General features: G+C 39.0%; 1 protein-coding gene across 19 annotated transcripts in view; it reads right to left on the bottom strand.

Annotated features, from left to right (window-relative positions):
- hectd1 (HECT domain containing 1) overlaps positions 1-19,856 on the bottom strand; it is a 32,784-nt gene that overhangs the window by 1,733 nt on the left and 11,195 nt on the right. The window contains exons 10-41 of one of the 19 annotated variants that reach the window (XM_079633543.1): positions 19,370-19,544; positions 19,127-19,265; positions 18,859-19,029; positions 18,519-18,741; positions 18,105-18,368; positions 17,942-18,018; positions 17,375-17,509; positions 17,124-17,270; positions 16,925-17,019; positions 16,649-16,754; positions 16,408-16,542; positions 16,164-16,303; positions 15,715-16,038; positions 15,458-15,624; positions 14,757-14,957; positions 14,073-14,120; positions 12,690-13,514; positions 10,313-10,534; positions 9,902-10,080; positions 9,439-9,595; positions 8,741-8,963; positions 8,583-8,637; positions 8,092-8,274; positions 7,500-7,713; positions 7,324-7,406; positions 7,008-7,135; positions 6,721-6,922; positions 4,588-4,725; positions 3,884-4,491; positions 3,669-3,747; positions 1,720-1,813; positions 1,366-1,516 (exon numbers count right to left, since the gene is read on the bottom strand). In XM_079633543.1, the coding sequence (XP_079489669.1) occupies positions 1,366-1,516; positions 1,720-1,813; positions 3,669-3,747; positions 3,884-4,491; positions 4,588-4,725; positions 6,721-6,922; positions 7,008-7,135; positions 7,324-7,406; positions 7,500-7,713; positions 8,092-8,274; positions 8,583-8,637; positions 8,741-8,963; positions 9,439-9,595; positions 9,902-10,080; positions 10,313-10,534; positions 12,690-13,514; positions 14,073-14,120; positions 14,757-14,957; positions 15,458-15,624; positions 15,715-16,038; positions 16,164-16,303; positions 16,408-16,542; positions 16,649-16,754; positions 16,925-17,019; positions 17,124-17,270; positions 17,375-17,509; positions 17,942-18,018; positions 18,105-18,368; positions 18,519-18,741; positions 18,859-19,029; positions 19,127-19,265; positions 19,370-19,544 (6,088 nt within the window). The remainder of the gene's footprint in view (positions 1-1,365; positions 1,517-1,719; positions 1,814-3,668; positions 3,748-3,883; positions 4,492-4,587; positions 4,726-6,720; positions 6,923-7,007; positions 7,136-7,323; positions 7,407-7,499; positions 7,714-8,091; positions 8,275-8,582; positions 8,638-8,740; positions 8,964-9,438; positions 9,596-9,901; positions 10,081-10,312; positions 10,535-12,689; positions 13,515-14,072; positions 14,121-14,756; positions 14,958-15,457; positions 15,625-15,714; positions 16,039-16,163; positions 16,304-16,407; positions 16,543-16,648; positions 16,755-16,924; positions 17,020-17,123; positions 17,271-17,374; positions 17,510-17,941; positions 18,019-18,104; positions 18,369-18,518; positions 18,742-18,858; positions 19,030-19,126; positions 19,266-19,369; positions 19,545-19,856) is intronic. The other 18 variants (XM_079633555.1, XM_079633560.1, XM_079633554.1 and 15 more) reach the window with 18 other exon arrangements.

The raw sequence follows: 19,856 nt of genomic DNA, 5'->3' as shown, positions 1-19,856 counted from the left end.
TAATCACAGTTGAAAACAGTTGTGCTGCTAGCCTACATATATTTGTGGAAACCATGGTACATTTGTGGATTCTTTGATGAACATTTGATTGAAATAGAATTGTAATTGTCTTTACTGACAATTTTGACTAATTTGATGCATCCTTGCAGAATAAAAGTATTAATTGTTTTGAAAATCTTACAGACCCCACATTTTTTAACAGTAGTGTAGTTTGTTCAGGATATGATTACTAAGAATGCCCCAACATGTTCGCTTTTAATGTTATCGTTATTACCCAGTTAAGAAAATTTAGACAATACATTAAAGCCGATAAATAATGGATTACTTCCTTTTATATTGCCTGAAATATGATTGGAATACTTCAAAAAGGAAAATAGAGTTAAGTGCAACTTGTGCAGCGTAAATCTGTTATATAGACTACATATTATTTTACAGTAGTGTTTTTATTATAATGTTGTTTTAGCACGTTACAGGAAGGTCGCATCCACAACGGATTTACACCTTCTTGACTAAGTTCGCTTGTGTCCACCTACAACAGTTTCCCAAAATCCTGTGGGTTACTGACGTAACTTAGTTCAAGTTCACTTGTGCATTTGCATCATTTTGCACAGATTTAAGTTGTAATATTACATTTATGTTATATAAATATAAAAAAAATAGGATGCGTTTGGTTGAGCTAACAAAACCCACTAACAAAGCGCTTCAGTTTCCAGGTGTTCATTCAGGTCTTCAGCTTCAGCGCACACAGCTGAAACAGCAATGCTGTCATTTAAAACAGTAATAATAATTTGAGATGTTTCCTTTTCAAAAACATTGATGCATTATTAATAACTAGCATGTATTTTTCCTGTATCGTTTTCATCAACAATATGGTATATTAAAAAAATATATATCATTACCGTCCGCACACATAGGCTATTCTACAAGTAATGTTGTACAGTGACTTGTTAGCATTATTTTATTTATAAGACAATAGCTTTTTAAAAAATGTTGGATAAAGAAAGTTGTCCATAGGAGTTTGAAATAATTAAAAAACTTACACTGGTTCAAACTAGGCTTCTGTACATGTTTGATGTGCTTGTGACATGACTTGTAATCAGGCTTTCAAAAATGATATACAAATTTGGATGTAGATTAATCGGCTTTCAAATATAAAGAATTATCGGTAATGGCCAACATTTTCATATTGGTGCATTTCTAAAGATTACCAAGACATTCAATTTAAAATGCTGAATTTTTGTAACAATAGATATACATGCATTTCAGTCCCATATAAAAAACAAAACAACAACACATCTAAGACCTACCCAACAAGTGTATGCCATCGTAAAATGTAGAGCAATAGAAATAATAGTAAATGTCTACCTGTCCCGTGTGTAGCCAAGTTTAGGTTCTGTGTAGTTGACAATGTCTTCAGAGGTCCAGGATGGAGATTGGTTGCCACACAAGATCATCTGCACCTCTTTATGACTAAATGAGCTGAGTTTCTCCATAGGGAACACTCTGTTAAAGCCCTCTGTATCAAAAAAAGAAAGGTGTTTCACACTTAGCACCATATTTATAACTGACATGAATAATGTAATAATGAGTGTCCTTCATAATATACTGATATCTGAACAGCCAAGTTACACACTTTGTTTGTACGCTTTGGTACACACTGAGTGTAGCTTGAGTGGATTTAAAGTGCAAGGCATGAGAGTATTGCCAATCTTGTCATACCTCTAAAGGCCTCCATTTGCTTCTGGATTCCTGTGTGCATGCAGAAGTCAAACATGAGCTCTACATAGTCCTCAGCATTGTCCATGGTGACCATCTGAAGAGAGGACAGCAGAATTATTAGCATTTATATCTTATTCTATACAAGATGACACCAGAAACAATGCATTGCATAATAAGATACCAAGCAAGCAGTGTGCATTTCAAATTCTGCCACTTGGACTACATGCATATAAACTACTGTTCAAAGTTTTGAAATGAGTTTCTTGTGTTCACCAAAGCTGCATTAATTTGATCAAAAATACAATAAAAACAGTAACTATGAAATATTATTACAATTAAAAAATGTATGTATCTAAATATATTTTAAAATGTAATTTATTCCTGTGATGGCAAATCTGAATTTTCAGCAGCCATTACCACAGTCTTGAGTCTTCAGCATCACATGATCATTCAGAAACCATTCAAATAAAAATGTTTTTTTCAGGATTCTATCAATACAATACAGCATTTATATAAAAATATTTGTTTTGTATCAATCCAAAAGTTTTTACTTTCAATTTTGATCAATTTAACGCATCCTTGCTGAATGAAATACATTAGGGATTAGTGTTGTCACGATACTGGAATTTCTAAATTCGATACAATATCTTGAAAAAATAATATATATACACCATGGGAAAAATTATATATTATAAGAGATATCTCATAATCTTTGGATAATTTTGTTGCAATATCTTACAGACAGCACAGGTAGGCTTTATTTAAAACTTTGAACTAAAGTAAACCGTCAGTAATAAAATAAGAAAAAATGAATAAATAGCAAAATAGCACAAATAAATACAACGGAATAAAGGGACAAATTAAACCAACATGACAACGTTTTTCAGGCGAGTCTAACAGTAGTGTTCAGTGTTAACAGTAGAAATACTACAGAAATGAAGTAACCAAATGTAAAATAACACTGAAAAGTCTTGTAAAAAAAAAAAGCAATTGTAAAAATTAAATACAGATCAATGCTTACAATTATTTGCATTTGCTTTTCAACTCTTTACATTCCAAAACTGGTTTACCCAAATACTCGCCAAGATGGGCATTTTTTTTGTACTTGACCATTTAAGCATTTAAGAGCTGTAAAAAATAAAATAAAATAAAAACTTGTGAAGAATGTCACTCAACTGCAAAATTATCCAATGTTCGCAGTTCTTTAGTTAGCTATAAAAACACTAGAGAGGAGCTTATTTACTGTTAATTATGTTTGTTTGAATACATTTGTCATGAAGACAGTTTTTCTGAAAATGACCTTATGTACAACTTTGTTGAGTTGTATACAAACATTTGAGTTCTTATGTGAGTGTAATTATTATACCTGAAAATAAATAGCAGATGAATATAATAGTCTGGGCTCTGTTGTTAATTTTAACTTCTAATATTATTGTAATGCACCAAATGAGAGGGTTCCCTGTATACAACATTAGCTGGGAGAGATTTTGTTCCCTTGGGAAAATCAAACTACCAGTAGATATTCTGAATAATTGGCCATAGGTATCAGCAAATTTCTAATATACTATCTTATTGACCCAAAACTTAACCTCATCTCATTCAAGCATCATGCCGACTATCCCAAAAGGAAGTGTGATTTTATCAAGATGGCAGCAGGAAGTACTGGTACTAAGGGTGATGCAGCCCTGCTATACTGTATGTACAAATACTGCATTGCCATGACTACAAATACAATAAATAATGGAAACCACAAAATAGGATTTCATTTTCATTGTAGAGAGGCAGACTGTTTAACAGTACACACACACAGACTGTATAACAGTACACACACAGACACAGATAGACTGTATAACAGTACACACACACTGTATAACAGTACACACACACAGACTGTATAACAGTACACACGCAGAGCATTACATTGCATTTCTGAAAAACATGTGACATACCTCATCTTCTCCATTGGGCTTCAAGTCTACCGATGAGAAGCCATGTACTTTGGATGATGGACAGAACTGGAAATTTAATCTAATAACAAATAAAACAAAAGAAATTTAGATAAGCAACAAATAAACATGTAAATGGAACACCCGGCGACAAGCAAGAAATTAACACACGATATTGATTTCCTTGATTAATATACAAAGTGACATTCATATCTCACCCAAGATCTTCTACACTAAGTGGAGGGCCAGAGCCCATAGGATTCTTTAGCATGAGATCCTGTAGCCGTGTGTTCTTCTCATCCTCTGACAGACTCTTATTGCCCAGGATCTGCCTGCGCTTCACAGACAGTGCCTTCAGCTCTTTTAGGAACCGTGCTCTGTGAGGATTCACCAGTTCAAAGTCCTCCCACGTCAAGATGCCGTGATACCAAGCTGGTGGCTTGGGCTTGGGTGGGTCAAGGATAAACTCGGACTTGGAGTCTTCATCAAAGCTACCCACTGAGTATGTGTCTTGACCATCCTCAGTGGAAGCCTCAGACTGGATTTCAGAGAAGTGGCAGTCCGACTCAATATGGTTTTGATAAAGTAGCTTACTCATGTTGCTTTTGATGTCACCCATACAGAGCAGTTTGAAGAAAGGCTGGGATATGGGCAGGTCAACGAGACGGTTGTCCTGGATGCATTTGGCCAGAAAGATGCCAAGGAACAGGAAAAGCTTGGTGATACGCTCCAGTTCATCGCTGTCCTGAGGGAAGGGAGCAGGGAAAAGGCCGCAGGAACGCTGCACATAATAGCCAGGTGGTTTTAAGCCTCCGCCCAGATCCACCTGATGAACAATGAAAATGTCAATTAATCAGCCAATTGAGAACAGTCTCATACCTATGGCTAGAGCCTTGTGGTTAACAGGTGGTAAAACACTTACTTGACGTGACTCATCATCTGGGAAGTCGTCGTCACAGAGCCAGATACCAAGGGAAGTCCTCTGGAACTCTGCAGCAACAAGGGCATAGAACTCCAGGGTGGGTCCAAGACCAGTGCCCTCCTCCCCCTGGAACTCCACCTGTGCAAGATAACCATCATTATCAGTCTTAATCAAACAGTCGGAGAAGGATTTTCACTGCTCTAGAGCAGAGGTTCTCAACTATGGGCAGGACTAGAAACTACAAGATGACTTCATATATTAAAGAAAATTAATCACAACTAAATTAAAATGCAAAACCAAAAAAAAAATGTATGTCGTAATTAGGGATGCATCGATCCGATATTCAGTATCGGCTCCGACACTGCCATTTTTGCCGGATCGGGTATCGGTCAGACGAGGCCGATCCAAATCCGATATTGTGCGTATACTATTCTGTGCTATTGTTAAGCCCCACAAAAGGCACAAAAACATTATAAAGCACCATAAAGTTGTCCTGCACTATATTATAAGTGTTCGGAAGCCATTATATAGTATAATGTGAGATAGAAATTAATATTTAAGTCATTATATTCAAGATCACGTACACTTTTCCCTCCGCTGCGGCTGTCAGTCATTCTCCATTCAGCATCAAACAGCGCGTCGCGTTCGGCAGTCAACACGATGAAAAACTCTCTCCAAGATGATTCAATGTTACTATAATTATACTTGATCTGTAGATAAAGGTCTATGGTTTTGCATTAAACAACTTTATCTTGCTGGACTTTATTGCTGTACCTTAATCATGTTACTTTCTACCGGGTGTCTCTCACAACACTGGAGTAAGAGCATTATAATTGTTCTTCACGCGCACAGTAACTGACTTTTAAAACTGTTAAAAGAAAATGCTCAATAAACTATTGCATAGATAGATACTGCATAATACACTACGCATCAATATGTCTATCTTTCGTGATTTGAACTTTTTAATGCGGACCCGACGCGCTGCACGCTGTGACTCGTGTTGCTTCAAGCGCATCATTCTGCGCTCGGGATGCGCATAAGCGATGTGTGCCGCACTGTATTGGGGCCTTTCATATCATAATACAGCGACGCAATGAACGATTATTAATAGCCTTTCTAGTTCTGTACTATCCATCATGTTGCTGCCTCATTAAACCGATGTGCTATACATTTAAAACATGTCTCAATTTTATAGTAGGCCTAGGCTATAAAATAATTAATGTTTTTGATTTTTGTTATTTTGTTTTTCATGAATGTATTTTACAACAATACAAAGAGCAATGTGTAACGTTTTACCAAATTTAGTGTTACACTTATTGTCTCATATTTGTTCCCCACTAAATGTTTTTTCATGTTCAGATTTAATACAATTATTGTGCACTTGTGATTTTTTTCTAGGCTAAATTTTACTACTGAATTATCCACTAATCTAGTTTATAATAGCATTTTTGTCACAGATTATGATCATATTTTTTTTTTATTTGTTGTTTTTCTTTATAATGAAGTTGTCTGTATTAAGTAGATTGTGTTTAACACACAAAAGAGTGATTATCAGTTCAACACACAGAGTTATAGAAATTCTACTTGATTAAAAAGAAAAAACTGTGCTGGTATCGGATTGGTATCGGTATCGGTCGATACTCAGAATGTTTGGTATCGGATCGGTTCTGAAAAAATGGTATCGTTGCATCCCTAGTCGTAATCACAGAATACTGATGAAAAATTGTAACATTGACCATGAACTCCTTTGTACAGATGTTATTGCTTCCACTGAAGTACAAGATGCTCTTGTATCATGCTGTACAAAATATGACAAAATGTTTACACTATTTTAAGGTGTCCGTGTTACAGTGTAATTATACATTCAAGTATTGAGAAATTATGATTAATTACATGTACTTACTATATGGTTAGGAATAGGGGTTGGTGTAGGGTTAGTTGCTTGAAATAATGCATAATTTAATTATAGTTACTGCAGTTAATACATGTAACGTATAACAAGGACACCGTAAAATAAAGTGTTACCATAATTTGTAATGAAAACAGAAGCACTTTCAGTTTAGGAACCGTGAACCTCTCTCAGACTTTTAGACCCCACTATTTCTTCCCCTAACATTATGTTGTGGTGTTTACCTCCAGTACAGACTTTCTGTCAGCATGTATCTGCATCACACTCTCAGCCCACTCCATCATACTCTCTCCACGAGGCACCTTGACACGCTCGTGCTTGAGCCGACCAACACGGAACTCGCCGGGATCATCACGACGAACTGTTGTGGATGGCCGGGAGCGCTCCATAGTGGCTTCTCTTCGGTTTTGGAGCCAGACAATAGCCCTAGAGAGAGATGCAAATTCTCAAACGGCCATTTCAGATTTGTATGAATGAAGTAAAGATCTCTTTGAAAACTGCAAGCACAGACCTGGAGGCTCCAAATGCAGTGCATGTAAAGTAAAGCTGCCGGGTTTCAAAGGGTATGAGGAAAGGACACTTGCTGGTTAACTGCTCACACCAGTCTGGGAGAGCCCCGCTAGCCAGGGCCAGTGGCTCCTAAAAAGACAAAAATAAATATTTTGTAACACTATAAACGTCTTTTGATCAATTTAATGCATCCTAGATGAATACAAGTATTGATTTCTATAATAAAAAACAAATCGTACAGACCTGACTCTTGAACTATACTGCATCGACAATGTATAACATGCATAAATAAAACTACATCAAACACATCAGATTACCTCGATCTGCTGCAGGATTTTGGTTGTAATTTTTTTGCTGGTGAATTCCTCAGGTGATGCATTGAACTGTAGCTCTTCCACATCTACACAAATAAATGTGACTTATAAATGCATATTTGCAAAATGGAAGCAAAAACAACTGGTTCAAAACAATGCTCTGAGAAGGAGCACCTTACCTTCTTGTAGTGTGCGGCCGGATGAAGGTTCTCCTCCGATGGTGAAGAGGATGCGAAGGAGCTGCAGTACGTCCTCTACGCTGCAGGCACTCTGGCCGGAGCCCGCCTTGGCCTGAGCCTGCTCACGTGCAGCACTCAGGATGTCACAGCTCTGTGTGGCGGACAAAGTCCCTGAACTCAGGCCTGAAGATCTGCAGCCACGCTCACAGAAGTCCTGTAAAACCATGCAAGTACTGTTAACACAAACTAGCCGTCATTTTTCCTCCCAACCTTTTTATCATCATCACAACATACCTATAACAACGCAATTACTAAATTCTTACAAAATTATATAGTTTATGGCCAAAGACGACAACAAAAATTTTAAAATCAAAGCAAATAGAGAACAAAGTCCACAATGACAGCTAAAAACTTTCATGGCACATTTACACCCATTTAGGCAATAGAATTTACAAAAGGACACCAACAACTGTCTAACAGGTGGCTACACAAGTGACAGTCAAGCAAGAAAGAGAAAAAATACTTAAAGTAAAAAAGGGAAAATAAAGATGGTATGTACAGATATATATGCACATCCGATGGCATTCTATACCTTGTATGCAGCTATGAGCTGCGAACAATTTCTGTTTTTCCTAATACTTTTATTAGAGCCGGTTAATTTCCAGTGGCGCAGGAAAGTTGAGTCTGCATTCTTCTGCATGTAGGTTATCAAGTCATTCTTTGGTAATTCATCTGTGCCAAGGTACTGTTCCACATGCTCTACAGACCAGCAACCCTACAACAGGAAGAACCAAATGTTGGTCTTTCCTGATTGTAAAGTCTCACGCAATACACATGCATTACAGTAGGTTTAACCACTAGAGAGGCTCGTGCATTTAACAATAGATACCACTGGGGTCATTTCACAGTCTTCTGGCTTTAAGGTTAGTGACGTCTGACAGACAATTTACTGAGAAGGAGCATTTACACATTGGGGACAGCCACAGAAAAAATCACAGCCAAGATTTTAATGAGCCGAAGAGAGTGAATGAAAGGAAGATAGGTAGAGAGATATTGTGAGAAACATTAAAAACGTGTCATTACCATCTTTCCACTCTCTCTTTCTTTGTCAGAGTCCTTCAATTCTCTGTACATTATCCTACAAAAAACAATGTTTGTTAACAGACGTCTGGGGGAAAGGCAATACAAAAATGACTACAAAAGTTTGAATACTAAAAACAACTGTAAAACGTTAGACTCACGTATATGTAGGTTCCCAGATGCGCCTAAGCTTGTCAGGTTTAATAGCACCATTGCATGAGAGCTGGAGAAGCTTTTGGACATAATAGAAAATGGTGGACTTGTAGTTGGTGAGAGGTAGCTCTACTTCTCGTGTAGTCCCTAGACCTGCTACTTTCAGGATGAGAGCCAGACGGGGTGAAGGCGTGCATTCCACCTCTTCTTGTACCTCTGAGCGAGGTGTACCTGTACACATTAAACATGAGATTTGCCATGTAAAATCACAATGGATTGCTGTATTCGACTCAGCAGGCAACTAGTGTAAAGGGATAGTTCACCCAAAAATGGAAAAAAACTGTCATGTACTCCATACTATGGAAGTCAAGTCAATGGGGCCCCATCAACGGTTTGGTTACCCATATTCTTCTAAATATCTTCTTTTGTGTTCAGCAAAAGAAAGAAATCCATTCAAGTTTGAAACAACTTGAGAGTAGATGACACAATTTTCATTTTTGGGTGAACTTACCCATTGACAAGCTAAAACGATTATATAATTATCTACATTAACTGAAATAAAATATAAATATTAGATAAACTTAATTTAGGATTGTAATTTTAGTACTTAAATATAAATATAAAGTATTAAAAATGGCAAAAGCAAATTAGAAAAATGACAGAGTAAAATTTAAATATTTAGAATTTTTTTATATCAAACCAGTACCTGGTGGAGGGATATCCAGGTCAGTAGTTTGCTGGACGTTGGTACGGCCTGGTCTGGGGTCAAATGCAGGTACTAAAGCAGAAAACTGTCTCTTTAGCACAAAGTCGTCGTCCCATGTCCTGCGCCGACCCCCTTTGGTTTCATACTCCTCTTCCTCCTTTCAGGCCACCATTGAAAAAGAAAAGTGGTAAAGCTCTCTTACACATAATGCTCAACAGCTTGTAAACGTGAAACACATATTTAACCTAACCAAAGACATGCTACACAGAGGAAACATGCTGAAAAAAAACCTGGAACACCAAATACATTCTCAACCCAAAGAAGAAAACAAACAAAAACACTGGTCACCAAAATAAAATAAAATAAAAACACCAAATTTCAAGTAACCAGAGAGGAGAACGCGAAGAAAACCAAAAATAAAGGATTTCCACTGTACTATTATTGAAACTACAACAGGTTTTACCCTATGAATATGAACGTGGTAACCAAGGTTGACCCTGGACCGTACCAGAACTTCCTCATACTCCTGTTCTTCCTGATTGTCATCCTCATTCTCATCATCGTCATCATCTGGCTCTGGCAAGTCTTCCTCGTCATCTAACTCGGCAAGCAATGTGTTGGCCCGACAACTGTCCAGGAAGTCTGAGCGGAAGAAAGGCAATGAAAATAAATCAGCCTTCATATTTAAGAAAATAAATCAAGGAGATCAATTCAGAGGACCAGACTAAGTAATTAGTCTAGGAAAAAGCAAAAACATCAAATTAGAGATTAATCTTAAAAAAAAATAAAAAATAAACGGGCTGAGGAGGGGGATGTACTAGAACAATTGAGGGTGAGGGAAAAGTGAGTGTATAATAAATGTAACATGGCCTACCATAGAGAGAAAACTCAGCCTCCTGACCTGTGTCACTCTCGCTAGATGTAGAGGTCAGGCTGGTCGTCAGCGTGTTACTGAGCAACTGGCCGACGGACAAACCTGTAGTTGCCGTGGCTACATTATTGCTGCTGGTTACTATGGAGGTGGACATTGTAACAGTTGAGGTGGTACCAGTGGTTGTAAGGTTAGGAAAGCTCTGCGCACCCATAAGAGGAGAAGCTGCAAACAAAACCCAAAAACTTTGATTAGTCTCCAAAAAAAAAAAAAAAAAAAAAAGCAGGTAACTGAAAATCAAAAGCTTGCTCTACAAACTAAACATGCTTCAAATGGCTGCAGTATGCAAATCATGGCCAATATTAGAGTCCTGTTAATATTCACAGAACAGTTAAATACTCAGGACAGGAGCAGGATGTTACTCAAAAATAAATTCAACAAAATGATTGCTATTACATAAGGACTAAAATATCCTGAAAAAGACAAGACATGCTAACAGATGAAATAGTACTGCATTGCAAATCAAGCCTAAGGCATTGCAAATACTACAGGTACTATCTCTCTTCTATACTCCTATACTGCAATTCTGACTATAATGACAAATTTTTCTGAGAACATTTGCCGTACGATTAAATATAATAAGCCTTCTTTTAAGTTTGTCATTAATAAAGAACATATAAACAGTGGTTCTCAAACAGGAAGCCAGGGCCTCAAGATGAAAAAATAATTTAAAGCATTAAAATAAGATTAATCAAGCTATTTATTCACCCTCAACAATTGTGTTTCTTAAAAAGAAAACCCTTTATATATATATATATATATATATATATATATATATATATATATATATATATATATATATATATATATAATTAAAACATTTTAAATGTAATTCTATTAAATGTAAATCTGATTTGTAGGGGTGTCCCCGACTAAGGATTTTCATAGTAGAATCAGATTCGTCAAGTCTTGCCTATAGTCATATATCAATAAAATGCGAGAAGCCTCTAAGTACAGCGCAACATCGATGCACCGAAATAAACAATTCATTAACTGAAATAAATTAGAACAGAATATACCTTTCTAATAAATAAAAATACAAAACAAAAGAAATCAGAATCAAGTCACAAGGTGCAGAACAAATGTGTGCAAAATGCCTTAAGTGCAGGGGAACATATATTCAAAATGCAAGCCACAAATAGTTAAATTAGATAACCCTGAGTGATCAATGAATAAAATACAAATAAAAATATTTAAAGAAATTATTTAAAAAACTAAAGTATAGCCAGAATTGTCAACTGTCTTTTTAACGGCAGAGAAGCTAAACTGGACTGTCTTTTTAGCTAAACATGTTCACAGCATCCAAAAATCAAATTAGAACCGGCTGATATGTTTTGATATCACTTGTACCCTACCTGATCAAAAAAAAAAAAAAATCTAGTCTTTCACACGGTCTGTGTTCGTTTGGGTCTTTTCAAATTGTATGCGAAAAACACTTGTCTTTTAACACCACTGTTTTAATATACATTAAGCCACGTTAAAGTGCCCTTTATAGGTCTTTTAAAAGCAATTTTTATATTAAGCGTTTTAGAATGTCCCGAGCAAAACCAACTTGTTAACGTTGGCCAGCAGAAGTGCGATCATGGTTTTCCTGATGCTAAATCCAGTCTTTGAGAATATCTTTTCTGATGGTGTGCACCCACACTTCAGATTTTCTTATCCCAGACATTTTTTAAGGTTTAAATCCCTGTCGCCAAGACGCTCCTCTGTCGGTCACAGATCGAAAGTGAAACTTACATTTGTCATAGGGGTGGTTGGATTTATTCACGCATGCTAAAAATATTTATCATAACACCTCTGCGAAGATTCGACCGTGAGATTGGTAGTAGAATCAGGCTCCTCCTATCGAAGTATCAAATCTTTGAATATTCGGGGTCACCCCTATGGATTTGTAGATCCGGAAAAGTGTTAATTGATCAAATTAATTAAATCTTAAGACTCCATGGCCATTTTATAATAAATATACATTTTACTAGTTCCAAAATATTTTATCGGGTAGAAATTGATATAAATATGAAAATCCTTATCCAGCGAATCACGACTGACTGGAAGAGTCATGTAAATTCATTGGTTAAAAAGAGTAATTTAATTACAATTAATAATATGAGCTATTCAATTTATTTAATTATAATACTTTTAATTTACAGTTATTAGCAGGGCCCAAAGGTTATATTAAGTTCTAATAACAAAACTGCTCTGCTCTAGGGGCCTACAAATACTGTTGTGAACATTGGTGGGCTATGGAGACTAAAAAGCTGAAAACCACAGATCTAAACCCAAGTACTGGCTCCTAGAAGAATGGGCAGTTGAAGATACTCACTGGCAGTGCTCATGACATTGCGCCCCAGCGTGTTAGTGTTGTTATCACTGCTGCTTCGGCTCAGGTTCATGTTGTTGGTGGCATTGGTGCGAGACATGTTGGGTGCCCTGCGGACGAACGACTCCATCAAGCTGGCCTCGCGGGAGGACAAGTTGGGGACACTGGCACTGGAGCTCATGGGTGCTCCAGCTGCCAATAGTGAGCTGACGGACAGCCGCGCGCTGGTGGCAGAGCACAAGGGCCTCTGGGATGCAGCGTCCTTACTAGATGACTCTGAAACAGAGCTGACGTCAGGAGAGCTCACGCTCACGATTCCCATAGAGATAGCGGTCGAAGCGCCATCGGGTGCTGGTGTTTTACGTTCGCCACCTTCGCTTCCCGTGTCCGCCGTTAGTGTGCTGGTGCTGGAGACTGAGCCGGCCTCTGCAGAGGAAAGCACAACTATCGGTTCTTGGCCCTCCGCCCCCGGGGGCCCTCCAACGATGCTTACTCCCTGCTCCAACAGGCTCTCGACCCTGCGCTCCACTCGGGTGGAACTGAGGCTTAAATCGCTGCTGCTGGCCACGCTACACACCGAACTGCTACTACCCTTGCGGCTGGAGGAACTGGCCCCCGCTGTGGAGGATGAGCCACCCTTGTCTGGGCAGTTATTTTTCACCAGGCTGCTCCAGGACTGCGGTGTGCCTGCAACAGTGGATGAGACAGGTTTGGGTGACGGCGCTGACTCAGGGTCGTACCCTGGCGCAAGCTTGAGGTCAAACTTCCCTTCCGCACCCATACGATACGAGTTTGAGCCACCGGCATCCCAGGTGACATCAATCCAGCCTGGAAAGTGGGGGAGGGAGGGGGGATATGAACGGGTGAGACCCAGCAAGAGAGCAGAGAGAGACAGCAGCAAGTCAAAGACAACAGCTTTTGCTTGACACTGGACCAGAAACAACAGAATAAACCAAGACCATTGGATGAGGTCAAATTTAGTTTTGTATCTCTGCCAAACCTATTCAATTCATATTCATACTACTGACGATCATCTAAGAAGACACCCAAATCACTCTGGTCCAGGTGAAGCAGTGAGGTAGAAACATGAAGCACAGAAAATGACAAATTAAAAAAACAAAACAAAAAAGCAGTAGAATTTTGCAAATGCCAAGCTACAAAGCCACTTAAGAAAAAGAACAGAAGAATCATTTCGGTCAGTGTCAAATACACTTGCAATGGAGTTCGTTCGGAGCTTGCAAATTGTGACATCAACATGCACTTGGCTTGACTGATGGAGACAGGTTAAAAAGGCTGTTTTACACACTGAAACATGGCTGCCCAAAGAATCAATAGCAACAGAGTGGATGCTTAAGATAATACGAGTAGGATATGTAAAAATGTTACCTGTTAAGTTGGGGGGGAGGGATAAAGGTTGCACTTCAAAATAGCAAACTAACAAAAACAAAAAGGTATGGAATGACAGTTGCAGAGAGCAAGAAGTAGTAATCTAACACGTATCATTGAACTTCAGAGTGTGAAACAGATAGTTTTTTATCATTTCATGCAGAATAGAAGCAAGAGGAAAGCACCATATAAGGAAGTAAACACAGGGAAAAAGACTAGTTTCAGATCAACCCCATCACAGTTTAATTTTCTTTAAATACACAAAGCATTTGTGAAGTCACTTGAAAATAAAAAGGGCTGGTCTGAAAACAGTCGCTCTGAGGCAAGATGGGAAAACAAGTCCAAATGCGATTTAACTTTAGTTGTTTTACTGTGTGAACGTCAGTAATGGGTAACTCCATCTCCCCCCTCACTTTTGATGGATTTGCTGCAGAAAGCTCTAAAACATGCAAATGCACTTGATGTTCACAATTTGTTTCCCTTAAACACTGAAGTACCACTGAACTCCATTGTTGATTGGCCAGTAATGCACTTTTCATGTAGTGGTCCGATGCAGTGATGCCTTGACAACCGCTGAACAGAAATCTGCTATGGCATAAGCATTACAACATTGCGCTGTCCTACACAAGCTACCAACGGTTGGATGCACACACTAAGAGCCACAGAAGTGGCTCCAATCCTCACCATTATGGGCCTCTCCGGTCACAGTGCCCTCTCCAGCAGGATTGCCATCCTGGTCCCTCCACTTCCAGTCAATGCCACGCACCACCCGTGCCCCTGGAACGATGTACTTCATCACCTGAGAGCGAAAGAGACGGCGCTGTCGTCTCAAGTTGGCCTCTGCCTCCTTCACTGCTTTACCTGACAATGCAGAACAAACCTTGGCTGATTGGAAACATGAGCAGAGACAAAGCAACCTCAAATTAAAAAAAGCATGCAATTAAGGATGGTCATTTTTCTTTTGTGATACTTTAGACAAATTAAAATATGTTTACTAAAGAGCTCTCTTTTAATGACTTCCAGTTCATGTTAATCATAATCCAATAGTGTCATGATGAGAGATGTCTTTTTGAAGTTGGCGTGAAATGTAAATTATTATTGTCTTTGATCTAATGATCTAATAAAATAATTATTCTCTTTTCAATAATCGGTTTCACTTGGCTGTACATCACAATATGAATAATGAGATTTTTAACTACTTCCTTCACATCGCAACTTTAAAGCCAGACTTATGTAGTAGAACATTACTGAATCTGTCATTACTGCAATTGGGTCAATCACAAGTCAAATATTCACATACGGACAAGAAAAAGCTCTTGAGTAAGCATAAATATTATAATTAAATTACAATGACAAAAGTAGTATTAGAAATGATTGGCACTTACCCAGCTGGTCCTCACACACACCAGTAACAGTGCCATAGATCTCTAGACCAGACAGGGAGAGGTAGTGTGTTTGTCCGCTGGCATTCTTCCCCATCTGTTTAATACGAATGTGTCTCCAGCCCTGCTTCTCATCTTTGGATGGATCCAGAGGCCAAGTGGCTGTCGACCTAATGCAGTAACATGGGTCATAAGTAGGTGCAGAAAAAAAAGAAAAAAAAGGATAGCACTCTCCAAAATACTGGTTATAACACACATACCCTGGCTCATTGAGAGAGCTGTCGTCCACATGCGTGTAGAGTGTCATCCAGTTCTGACCATCTTTGGACACTTGAAATACCCAATTCCGGAGGGCGGATCGACCGTATCCACGAGCGTGGCGAAGTGTGTACGCAGAAGGGATGACCCATAAACCAAGGTCGATGGCAAACCATGCGTTTTTATCATCGTTGGTGTGACAGTTGAGGGCTGAGCTGTCTCTGCTCAGGATGTCTTCAAGTCGGCCATAAGGCAAGTTTCTGCCCTCGGAAGAGGTCACAACCACCAATCCATAAGCAGCAGGGTTTACCCATTCATACGCAGTCCTGTGGACAAACAGAAAAGGATTAACTTTTTGATATTGTGGTTCAGAGTATGAGAATGATCTTTGTTGATCATTTAAATAGATTTTAATTTAAATTGGTCGTGCAAAAAAGACAAATCTGCTCACTTGGCGTTGGTGCCGATCCAGTACACAATTCCATTCTCGTCAAAGTCATGTTGGTGCCTGAAGGTGAAGCTCTGGCCCTCTCTGAGCTTTCTGACAAAGATGAATGAGGACCTGTCAAAGTCATACCACTGCTTGGCCACCTGGGGAAAGGGAGGAGACAAAGTTATGATCTTTTCTCAGATGCCTGTGGGGATACAGCTACGTAAATATGGAACAGTAGAAATAAACAAAAAAGCTTTCCTACCATCTTGAGCAGATACTGCTCCAGTGACTCAACAGTGGCCAGCGGCTCCATCTTTAGCATTCTACCAGTACGATCAATCAAGGCCGTTTCACCTGGAGCACGCTCCAAGCGGAAGCGTAACCTCCTTGTTAGTATCTAACATGACAGAAAAAGATTTAAATGAAATGACAATTCGTAATGAAAGATGTCACTGTTTCACATGCACCAAACTGAAAATACACATCCAAACATAGAGACTGACCTGTAAATTATACGTTGAGCCTGGTGTATCATATAAGTGTAGAGGTAGCCGCTCTATTGACTCCAACACTGCTAACAGTTTGCGGATTAAGGCAACTGCGGGTCGGCTGGAGGACAGACACAATTAAATGTATGACAAACAAAAACAAATTTGTTCAACATGTCCAAACCAGAAAAAGAACTTGCTGGTCGAGAGACTCGGATATATAGGGAAGAGATCGCTTTTGCATGCAGTGTCTGGGTAGGACACAATGACCTTATGCAAGATATACTTTACCTTTCGTCATCTTCATTTTCAGTAAACGCAGTCTTGAACACATTTATTCTTTCCATTAGAGGCTTACAATCATGTTTCACATCTAGTTCCACACTCTGTGACGCAAACATGTAAATAAAGTAAAAGAGTAATGAGTATTGGGAATAAAAGTTAACATGTTTACAACTGACAGTAACGTATTTGTGTATGTGTGACTCACATTGCTGAGGACAGTAAAAAGTGCTTGCACGAGACCACTGCTGCACATTTCATATGGAGAAATGGTGTTCTCGTCTTTGAGAACGACTATTAAATTCTCCAGAGCTGTTTTCATGAGGTCTCGCCATGTGTTTTCACCTTCAACACACTGAGGGGAAAAAAGCAACAAAATCTTACTCACCGTTGTTTTCTTTCTGACCTCAACTACATGGAAGCTAAAATAAACTGTGACAAAGTTGAGCATAATTATACCTGTCTGTTAGTATGCAACTCCCAAGCAGACTCTAGCTGTGTGGCGATGTTTCTCAGAGTGACCACTACCCCTCTCGGCATACTCTCCACAGCCTTGAAGTGATCGTCGTACAGATCTCTGGCCATGGTTTTCACCTACAGACACAAAGGTGGAAAATGAATGTTGAGTAATTTTATGTAATACACTACCGTTTAAGAGTTTGGGGTCAGTGTAATTTTTTTAAGCAAGGGTGTAGTAAATTAATCAAAGTGACAGTGAAGACATTTATAATGATACAAAAGGCTTCTAATTCAAATAAATGCTATTCTTTTGAACTTTATACTCATAAAGAATTCTGATGTAATGCATCATGGTTTCCATAAAGTGTTTTTTGTGTGGGAAAAACAAAACAAAAACATTTCAATGTCTCTTGAGCACCAAATCAGCATAACAGAATGATTTCTGAAGGATCATGCGGCACTGAAGACCTCAAACTTTGAACAGTTGTGCAACCATGGCTCAAATAGGCATGGTCAAAACTATGAGTCAAGCTCTAAAGGATAAAATGAATGCCCAGTAATCATTACCTTCTGTTTAGTTTTTTCCAATTTGGATTTAAGCTTTCTTCCTCGCTTACCAGTCCACCCAGTAACAAACTCGGACCCTGTTAAAACAGAGGCACCAATAATTGAGTGACTTAGGAAACATACTGACAAAACCAATGCTTTTAATCTATTATTCCAAACTTACCAAGAGAGGTTTCTGCTGTGAAAGAGTGCTTAGTGCCTCGGTTTGACTCAAACACAAAGCCTGGTAGGTCCTCTTTGAGGATGGTGGCCTGCTGGCCATCGGAGTTATGGATGGCAATCTCACCCTCTTTCAGACAAGTGAGAGACCAGTTGCCCACAGTGAGTTTGGTGGGACCTTGTGTGGACAGAATGGGCTGGCTGGCTGTCACTGGTTTGACCTGACTCCTGGCACGCTGCAGCTTCTCCAGAAACTCACTTCTGCTCTCTATAGGAAGGAGGGAAAGAAAGAAAGCATCAGCTATTAGACCGCACAGGAGTCAATCATAATTTAACAAAGAAATCAAATTTATTCAACTGGTGTCAGGAACTATTTTGTTTTTTCATTGATCGAGGAGTCTATGTGCAGGAGACCTACCCGAACTGTCAGAGCCACCCTCTGGGCTTCCACTGGAGTACATGGTGGCCAGTTTTCCATCCAGGATGAAGCGGAACCAACCATTGCTTCCATTGGAGAGCTCCAAAGCAGCTGCGTCACTCCAGATATAAAGGCAGTCCCTGCCTCTGATGATGGACCAGTCTCTCCAGTGGTAGGGCTTCCCCTGCTGAATCTCTTTGGCATCCTCTTGTGGTTCATCATCCTAGAAAATAAACCAAAAAAGATCTTCAGAGCAATTTCTAAATATTTTAAAGAATGATTTTTTACTAAATAATTGCACAACAATAAAGACATGAATCTGAACTGAGATGATTCAGACCTTCTCGGGCTTGGCCTCTTCCTCATTTTCGTCATCTGACGTGGGTCCTGCCAGAGTGGACACCTTATTAATGACACCCAGTCTGGCTAGCTGATCTAAAAACCTGTCACCTCCCTTATCCACTAGATCCCTAATGATCTGAAGTGCCAGCAGGTGACCATCATCATCATCCTGTGAGAGAGGAGTAGAAAGGTCAGTAAGACTTAACTTTAGCCCTATTAAATAAATAAAAAAAGATCATCAAGAGGGAAAGACAAAATGATCTGACCTCCTGATCCAGGACAGTTGCAGTGATCTCCACAAGTACAGTGGGCAAGTTGTGTCCAGCATCAGAGTCACACACTTCCTTAAGTAGAACTTCGGAACTGTAGTGCACCATCTTTCTGATCAGAGCTAAACTGGCTTTCCTGTGAAAGAGATGATGCAAACTGTTATCCGAAATGCAAAACGTATAGCAATAAACTTTTTTTTTTATATACTTCAGCACTGATGGTCCACATGAACCACTCACCTTATTGAAGGCAGCATGGTTTGCTGAAAGGTCTGTGCAAATACTGGGAGCAGCCTTTTCAGGTAGATAGGTGCCATCTCAGGGTCACCTTTTGGCTCACTGCCCTCTTCCTCTTCTTTATTAATATCCTTCTTTTTCTTGTCATCCCCCTTGTTGACAGGGCACATCCAGTCTCCTACATCAAACATAAGAAACTCTTTATTTGAAAAATCCCATGGAAGTCACCATTATAAAATTAATGGTGAGTGACTGCATTAAAGGACAAGGGTGTAATTTATATGCCACCAGTGTCACCACAAAGTGCAAAATAATATAGTTTAAACAGGGCTTTCAAAACACTCCCTCATCTGCCATTAGATGTCCAAACAAGCTACTCTGTCCCAAATTCACACTATTAGTTTAGCCAATACTGCGGAGGCAATCTTTTGATTGCACCATATGGCCTCAGGGTTTACATTTTTCAGGAAAAATTTGCCTACAAATAGTT

This window comes from Phoxinus phoxinus, assembly GCF_949152265.1.
Source record: "Phoxinus phoxinus genome assembly, chromosome: 13".
Classification (NCBI taxonomy): Eukaryota; Metazoa; Chordata; class Actinopteri; order Cypriniformes; family Leuciscidae; genus Phoxinus; species Phoxinus phoxinus.
This window is presented reverse-complemented; position numbering and strand designations above follow the sequence as displayed.